The following is a 9,306-nucleotide window of genomic DNA, read 5'->3' on the forward strand; positions in this document are numbered from 1 at the left end:
TAGATATATTTCAAATACTGTTAGAAGTAAAAGTATCAAAGACGAAATTTTGAACTGGATGTATTCCAAAGAGTATGCCAGACGATGGATTATAGAAAGATCAAAACATAATCTGAGGGCATGGTGGATAGATTAAACCGAATCCTGGAAAATTATCTGCGATCTACTAATCAACGAACATCAGTTCGACTGAGATAGATACGTATTTCTTATGCACAGGAAAATGTAAATATGTATATGGTACCTATATATTTTTTCATAATATGTCCGTTGGTGTATTAAGCGAATTCAAAGTGAAAACATTTTTCAAAAAAAGTCAAATGGACTTAATTAAATAATATATCTTAATTAGCTTATCACCTTTAAAAAAATCGAGAGCTTATGAAATAAATATTTAAGAAAAGTGTCGAGATTCTAAATATGACTTTTTTAAATTTTAGCGCAGCAGTGCAACCACATCTGATAATAAAGGTCCACGATATTACTCATCATGTAAAATAGTTGTGTACGTTTACGAGATGTGACTGAAATGAAGTGCAATTTTTTTAACTTCAAAACTGTATCTTAGAAAAGAAGTTTAGGTAGATAATTTTTTATTTGAACTACATTCTTTAATTTTCAACGTAGTGATGAAATTTGTCTCATTCTTAAGAAGATACCCTATTATAGATACAAAATATAATACATATTGGGCACCTATCATTTTCGTCTGCTTCATAGGTCAGTGAAACTTGATTTAGTGCCAGAGGTAAAATTATAATTCTGCAAATGGCAGACATATTTTCACGATGAATGTAGGTCAGTGACAACGACTTGGAATTACAAGGTTTATGGATTATTAATTCACTGCTTTACAAGCTTGTTTGGAATAAACCGGGTGGTCCAAGTTTTCACCGGAATTATTTAAAGGAATATTTACTTTACTACAGAAGCACGATCTTGGTAGTGAAAGAAACAACATTATTACCTCTTGTGTTAGCACCGTAGAGAAAGTAACTAGTTCTTTGAGAATCTTAATTTTATTTATTTGGTGAAGAATTTCTCGCATTGACAGCGCATTTCTCAGCATTAGCATAATCGAAAGAAGAAATAAAGAACAAAAATACGAGTAATAATGTATTAATTGACCTATTTCGAATATTTTTAAGGGGAGCGTTTATATGTCAATTGTTTCGTCCAGAATTTTAAAAAATCTAAGCAAGTTGGAATCAATATATCTTCCCATACCAGTTTTAAAAGTTTTTTTCAGGGTATAAAATAATTGACAATACATTCAAATGTTTTTGGGAAACTATTAACACATGCATTAATCACAGTTATTGAGTATCTTTACAAATTTGCTGGACCAAACAAGAAAGGTATATTTTCTGATGTTTACATGTTCTACATGAACTTTCAATGAGAAAAATTAAAGGAAATTGCTCCAGTTTAGCGTTAGGCTTCGTCACTTGTCGCCATTGTCTTACTAGTGTGATTTCTTGTCTATAAAAGGTCAGATTTAAGATAGTCTATACGGAAACTTTTTCTTGGACCACCTAACATTATTTTACAATACCTACTAATTAAAAAAGGTGTACTTCTAGATGTATTATATAAAATGTTACATAAAAGTAGGTCATGCCGTTAACCATAGATTATTGGATGAAAACAATAGGACTTTTTTTATACTACTTTTGATTCAAGGACCATAAATTTCTTTATCCTATATTTTCCATGTCGCCTGGTTAAATATCAATTGTTAGATCTTTAATAATTGACGCGGTCTTTGTTGTTTAAAATTCCCAATTTTGTTCGGGCAACGAGGTAACCTTGACAAAGATTTCCTTGAATGGTATCAATTCTATCACAATTTCCTAAGCAGAAGTTGAAGTAAACGAGAAGGCATACAGAATTTAATACACCGTGATTTTTATTTTGTGTTGATTCTCTCTAATTTATATTTTCATTTGTTTCATACCTGACCTAAACTTTTACTACTCATTACTTTCTTCAGGATTTTGAATTTCAACATTGGAGTGCACCTTAAGATGCTTAAAATTTTAATACTGTTTTTCTAATTTCTCAAATTAAATTAACTAAATTAAGATAATATTTAAGTAGTCCTAAAACTCCGGCAAAATGATAGATAATCGGTTATAACAAATATTTTTTAAGGCGCCTTAGGCGTACTTTAAAAAAACAATCTGTCATATATCCAAAAAAGTTACATCTGTAACAAGCCCTAAACCAAAATTTTACTTACGTGAAAAAATAAATGAACAAAATGTCTGACCTAAAAACAATATCCACAAATCATAAATGTGCACAGGAAAAGCTAAGAAGTCAAAATCTCAAAAAACTTTAAGGTTATAGATAGAAATATTTTCTCTAATCGTAATTTTGATACCCTCTATCTTGAAAAAGTAGAGCCTACATGAAAATTATTTTATCTGCTCCCACTATAGTAAATAGATTATTAATACATTGTTTTTAAGGAGGTAGGTGGATAGAAGTGGAAGTTGCTATGAACAACGGGAGGTAAGTGAGCGATTTCGAGTTATAAATGCATATTTTATGAACAAATAGAAATATTTGATGAACATTACATTTTATTAATTATTATGAATGATAATTTATAGTAATTGTAAAGTTATTACATTTAGTAACATTTATAAAATCTGGATAATTATTCCCGTCGCGTTTACTAATTGTCACATTTTTCTCAAAATTATTTGACCGTTCCATTTCAGTCACCGGAAGCTCAATATTATCTGACAGATCCATTAAAACAGCATGATGCGACGTACTACTAGAACCTGAAGTTGAAGTGTCATTGTAAAGAATCCTATTGGCTATTTCATTTTTGTTACTTAAACTGTCAGCCACATAACTTTCAGCAATTGTGTCTGATTTCCACCCACCATGTCCCCTTACTGCTAATACATCCATTCCTATATTAGCCAGTAACATTGCCGATGTTCTTCGGAATGAATGACCTGTATATGTTTCAGGGTGTTCTAGTTTCAAAAACTGTGCAATCTTATTAGGAATCATAGAAACGGTATTCTTGCCGACTGATTGGTTGTAACATCTACCTGCTTGATAGTGCACAAAAAAGCGTGAAATTTCAATTTTAATTTCCCATCTAATTTTGATATATTTCTTGAGAATTTCTATGTGAGAAACAGAACCCAGACGAGAAGTAATTGTAAAGGTACGTGACATACCATTTTTAGAATCTCGAATTGTAAATACAATAATGTCATCGAAATTTTTTAAATTGACGCCCAAAGTAAGTTTGCATAATTCATCAGAACGGCATGCTCCTGCAATGCCTAAAACCTTCATCAGGAATCGTTGACTTGTTCTGTTGTTTAACTTTTTAGGTGCATAGAAGCTGTCATTCATATGTCTCAAAAATACTCTCAGTTTGGGTATATTGATATATCCACGTTCTCCTCTATGAAAATAGTTGACTTAATCATTGAGTATTCACTCCACAAACTCGCCGTGACCTAAAAGTTCTTTACTTCTCCATGAAACATGCTAGCAGTAGCTCAGAAGCACCAGTATTTTTGTTCTGGTACCATTCCTTGAAATTTCTATGTGCTCGTCCGTTTCGACTTCTCGGGCAATAAAAATTCGCTAGCAGCATTTGCTGCACTTTCTATTTGAAAATCACTCATATAGAAATAATAAATTCAAAACCAGCAAAATTGGAACTTTTATGTACTTAACTTTGTTTATAAACACTTTAGAAACGACAAAATCCAAACAACCAATGCGACTTTGCAATATTTCGAATAAATTGATTAAAAAATGTCAAAACATAAAACCTGATCTTTATTTCATGAACCATAAGGAAATGTGAGAGCAGATAAAATGTTATACACCACACAGCAGTTAAGTATAATTTACCTCCTTTATGGTGTAAATAACTATTTTATTCTTTTCACGCACAGAATGTGTAACCTACTTTTCGTAACACCTTGTATATTAAAATTTTTAATTTCGCGAACTCGTAACGGTAAAAATACTATAGTTGGGTACATGACACTGTCTCTAAGTAAATTTTTAACAACTAAACAAATAACTGTGACTATTCTCCTTATTCATAGAACTTAGTCAATGAAAATATGTTTATGACATGAAAGACAAAAGTAGTAATACAATTAGAGACTTTGAAAGCTTATTACCCTTAAATTTAGGGCGAAATGCCATTGTCATTGGTATGCTGTATTGGTAGATGCTCAAAGGGTGTACATTGAAGATGATTACAATACTATTTTGCAATGACACATATAACACTCACGAATTTTAATTACTGTCTGACCTCGTATACGAGTATTACCAGAAAATTATATCAATTGTTTTGTTAAAATGATTATTATGCTATTAATAATAAATATACATACAATACATTATAATGTTAATTTTATACAAAACTTTTAATAACGGATTACGGATTATGAAAAGAATTTAGAAAACATAATACTGAATGTTGAAATTTATTTGTAAATTCTAATGTAGGTACTATGTGAAATATGCAGAATTATTCTTCGGTTTCATTATTCTTAGATGCTAATAAATATATCTAATTAATTCCTCTGTTACATTTGATCAGATAAAGTAACGATTGAAAAACATTGTTTATCATTTCAATTTTGTGGCACCTCCCAAAACTGTTATTTATTCGGAGTGAATTTTAGTTAATAATTCGCAGAGAAAGTAATATGAGTTGAATGTAAGAACTTTCAAGCTACTTTCATAGATACATGTAGATAAGCATTTTCAAGTCAGTAAAATTTTTCTATTATACTAAATATCTCTAGAATCCATTCAACACCTTGTGACCAAAATAAAAAAACTGTTGAATAAAGTCGCGCATTCTTTAGATCAAAAAGCTCTCAAAAATTAACTGCACCTAATAAATTTTATATTACAAATAATGATGACTAATGACGGACAAAACACAAAAATTTAAAAAATGTAAAAACACATAATTTAGCTTTTAATTGATATAATACAATTTCTTTAATTGATATTCGAATTTGTTTCATTTCAGTTATTTTAATAAGTACACAAAAGTGTGCTACTTAATAATAATGCATTATTTCAAAAGTACCGCCTTAGATAAAAGTTTACACATTAAAAGTTCATATGAAAAAGTTTTGAATTACAATATTACAAATAATATTATTTTGAAATCAGATATTTAGCAAGAATAATTTTCTTTCCAAATTCTCTAAAATATGCCAGTAACAGTAATAGAAGAAATTAAGAATATATGTCTATAATCGGACTATTGGTTCGATCTATCAATTCAACAACAAAATATTGTCCAAATGAAAATCGCATTTATTATTTTGTGTAGCAAAATTACACATATATTTTTAATACGCAGTTTATAAGTATTCGAATAGGACATGCAATCAAGCATATGTACAACAAACATTAATAAATGGCAGTTGTGATAATGGTGTACATTAATGGTGTACATTAATAGCACTTAAATATGACTGTTTGCTCGTTATTTTTAAAAATTGCAATACAGGGTGTTAATGATAAGTTTTACCAAACGTTAATGGTATATTCTACCAATAAATATAATCAAGTTTTGCCCTATACAAATTTTTGATAGGACGTTTTCCTATAGAGATACAGGGTGTTAAAAATTTCAAATATTTATATTATTTTTCTTATAATTTCACTGGCATAAAGGATTTTCTAGTGATTACACGCTTCATAGTTCCAGCCGTATTGTGTATGGTTACGAAACCCTCTACAATGCGCTGCCGAAGTACTTCTACATTGGAAACTCGAATAGGATACACCATAGGTTTTGAGGTAGCCTCAAAAAAAGTAATCCAAGGGATTCAGGTAGGGGGAACGAGCCGGCCAAGCAACGGATCCTCCTCTACCAATCCAGTGATTAGGATACTGATTATTCAGTAACTGTCTAACGGCAACGCTGTAATGAGGTGGCGCCCCATCTTGCATAGACCACAATAATTGACGTAACCTCATTGGCACTTCCTCTAAAAGTGGTCATTCTTTTTGTAGGAACCTTTGATAAAATTCAATCCTCGGTTGATAGTCATTGCAGCTCACGTAAGACATTCCAGATTGTTACATGTGATACACCCAAATCTGTTGATATCTGTCTGGTACTGGTATATGGGTCTTCATCTACAGATATTCCAATATTCTGTCTTCCAAATGAACTGTACGAACAGGTCTTTTGGTAGCGACAAACATGCAGTTTCACGAGCTCGACGGTGAACGCTTGAAAAAGTATTCCTTGTTGGACAACGTCAATTTGGAAAAGTCTGTCTATAAAATCGCTCAGCTTGTCTAGCATTGCCATTCGCTCTACCGTATGTAAAATGTATATCTGCTAATTCAATATTGATAACGGACCATAACTAGCAGAGAAACGCGACAAAAATGTGCGACAGTTTCAAAAAGTATGACTATTTCCTAGCAACAACTTGCCACCTACGGTACTGGTGTTTTACAGTTGAAATGAATTGAATACCATATTTTTTTTTTATTAAAATCTGTTTTTAATTGTATGAAAAATAACAAACTTTTTGCAACTCACAAAACAGTGGCGTTGTATATTGTTTTGAAATCTCTCAAAAATATTAGGTATTGAATTTATTGTTACACATTTAGCAATCAATGATAAATAGCAACGTATAGGTACTTAAGTATCTTCTTATTTGATTTCCCAATTATCTAAAGACCAGTAAATTTTACGAATACTTTACGAGAATACTTTATTGCCACAAATTGATTGTACATTTTAAAAACATTTACAGTTATTTAAAAAACCAGTGGCGCACGATTTTTTTTCAAAAAAGTACACTTACTCCCCCAATAACTACGCCACTGGAGTGTATTTTGGAATAAGTTATCCATGAAAAAATAGTTCCTACTAAAAAAATGTCATCCCCCAAATTTAATCACTAAATATTTTTTGCCAGTAAAGTTATAGGAAAAATCATAATTATTTAAAACTTGTAACATCCTGTATCTCCGTAGGGAAGCGTTGTATAGGGCAAAACTTGATTATTTTCATCGGTAGAATACGCCATTAAAGTTTGGCAAAACTTATTATTAACACCCTCTATAATACCCTAATTTATTACAAATTTTTTTATATCATATAAACAGTTAAATATACAGGGTGTTCCTAAATAAGTGTCGCAACGGAAAACTGTAAATTTCTCTTGAAAAAAGAAACATTCTTTTCCTCTTCCATTTTTCTCTCCGGGCTTTCGTTTTCGAGATACACGGTGTAAAAACTTTATTTTTTTTTTAAATGTTTTGCCAATATCTTAGGAACCGTTTGAACTACAGGACTGAGTTTTTGTACACGCATTACCACTATTAATAGCTACTTTTTCGCACCCTTCTCGAATTCATTGAACGTGCCGTGCCAGTGGTGGAGATTTTAAAGTATCTTAAGGGTTTTTTCCCCCTAACTTTTACGCCACTGGAAAAATTAACATTTGACAGCAAATTCTAAAGCGATAATGAATTTTACACAAAGAGAGTTCTCTTGGTTCATTGCTCTAAAGTCAACCGTTTTCAAGAAAAATGACTTTTTATGAACAAAAACAAACATTTTGCTAACGTTTCGAAAATCCTTTGTAATTTAAAATATGGATAGTAATAATTAAAAATTTTAACGAATTTAACAGCATTTGCAACAAGTAGCTATTAATAGTGGTAGTGTGTGTACAAAAGCTCAGTCCTGTTGTTCAAACGGTTCCTAAGATATTGGCAAATATCTGAAAAAAAGTTTTGACACTGTGTATCTCGAAAACGAAAGCCTGGAGAGAAAAATGGAAGAGGAAAACAATGTTTCTCTTTTCAAGAGGAATTTACAGTTTTCCGTTGCGACACTTATTTAGGAACACCCTGTATATTATGTAACAAAGGCCTTACCTAATTTGTTTTAAAGATTAGATTTAAAGTAAGAGGAAGCAAAATAAATGGTTACCAATGTTGGGATAGGCGAAGGGATGAACTACATTATCGACTTACTAGAATGATTAGGCACATAGGGGCTAGTTGGGGGTACACCCCCAACGGCCTGAGCATAACTCGGGGGCGCCGCCGGCGGTGGCCCGTACGGGGGTGGCATTGAATTCTTGCTCATTTCGAACAGATGTTTACACTGAACGGCACTATCTTATTAAGGGAACTCGAACCGGTGACACACTCGCCTAATTTTAGTCCCTCCTGTGCTAATGCAAGGGTATAATCGGGTTACGCCGGACAACAAAACACTTATAAATAATCGGAAAACCACTTAACAATCCACCACTCGTCCGCTAAAGAAATAAACCGTAGCTAAGGTCATATAACAGCGGTAACAACATAACTACAAGTGATGTTAGGCTCTGAGTTTCGTACGCGGAACCTACATGACTTTATAAAAGGCGTGTGATGTCAGCCAACTTTCTACAAGCCGACCAATTTCCAACTTCACTCCAATATACGAAAAATTCTATGCCGCTAGAGTTGGAGGCGGTGTTCGGATATCTGAATCTTCGCAGAAATGAAGGATGAACATCAATAATTCTATTTTTAGATTGTATTTTGTTGCGCTGTCCTAAATATTCCTATACTGACACCGTTTCAAGCTCAAACATCAACGTGAAATATCAGATGACTATGGAGAGCGGATTACCTTTCTGATTCAAAATTAAGTCAGGAAAATAAAACAAAATTTAATTCTAAATTATCGTCTTGTTTTCAAAATATATGTAAAGTTGCATTGTGTTTAATATACAGGGTGTCCAGGTACTTGATACAAGTACAGATAGATGAGGTCAAAATAATATCAGTTCTTCATATAATTTTTTTTCATACGTTCCTTCGTTAACAACGGGCCCTCAAAGGTGAAAATTAAAAAGTTATTTTTATTTACAGTCTCTAAACTATTAACTTCAGCATGGTGCAAATTTGGTGATCGATAACATATGCGTACAGCTTATTTCTGGTGTTGTAAGTGAAACTTCATTATGCCCAGAACGCCAGGGATGGACTATGCCCAATGGTAAACAACCCAGAATTTTTTGCATAGACGACGATCGCAATCTGCCTGTATCAAAAATAAGTTCTCTGAAGAATTTGCCAACGATAATACCCTCTTGGTTCAACTCGGTAAAATTAACAGTTTAGAAAATATTTGTGATTTTATATTACAGTGCACATCGAGCGGCGCCTCCACCATTTTTTGTTTTTAATTTTTTATCTACGACTATTTAATAATAGACGCATTATAATTGTGATAGTAAGTACATAATGTAA

The 9,306-nt window shown here is 32.1% G+C and overlaps 1 protein-coding gene across 2 annotated transcripts in view; it reads right to left on the minus strand.

The window, feature by feature from the left end:
- Positions 1-8,493, minus strand: part of LOC108915235 (lipopolysaccharide-induced tumor necrosis factor-alpha factor homolog) — a 39,110-nt gene extending 30,617 nt beyond the window's left edge. For both annotated transcript variants that reach the window (XR_001964710.2, XM_018721209.2), the window contains exon 1: positions 8,035-8,493. Coding sequence is in view for 1 of the 2 variants with exons in the window: in XM_018721209.2 (XP_018576725.1) it covers positions 8,035-8,149 (115 nt within the window). In the remaining variant the exon portion in view is untranslated. The remainder of the gene's footprint in view (positions 1-8,034) is intronic.
- Positions 8,494-9,306: the final 813 nt, after the last annotated feature.

The sequence above is a fragment of the Anoplophora glabripennis genome, unplaced genomic scaffold (genome assembly GCF_000390285.2).
Source record: "Anoplophora glabripennis isolate ALB-LARVAE unplaced genomic scaffold, Agla_2.0 scaffold915, whole genome shotgun sequence".
Lineage (NCBI taxonomy): Eukaryota > Metazoa > Arthropoda > Insecta > Coleoptera > Cerambycidae > Anoplophora > Anoplophora glabripennis.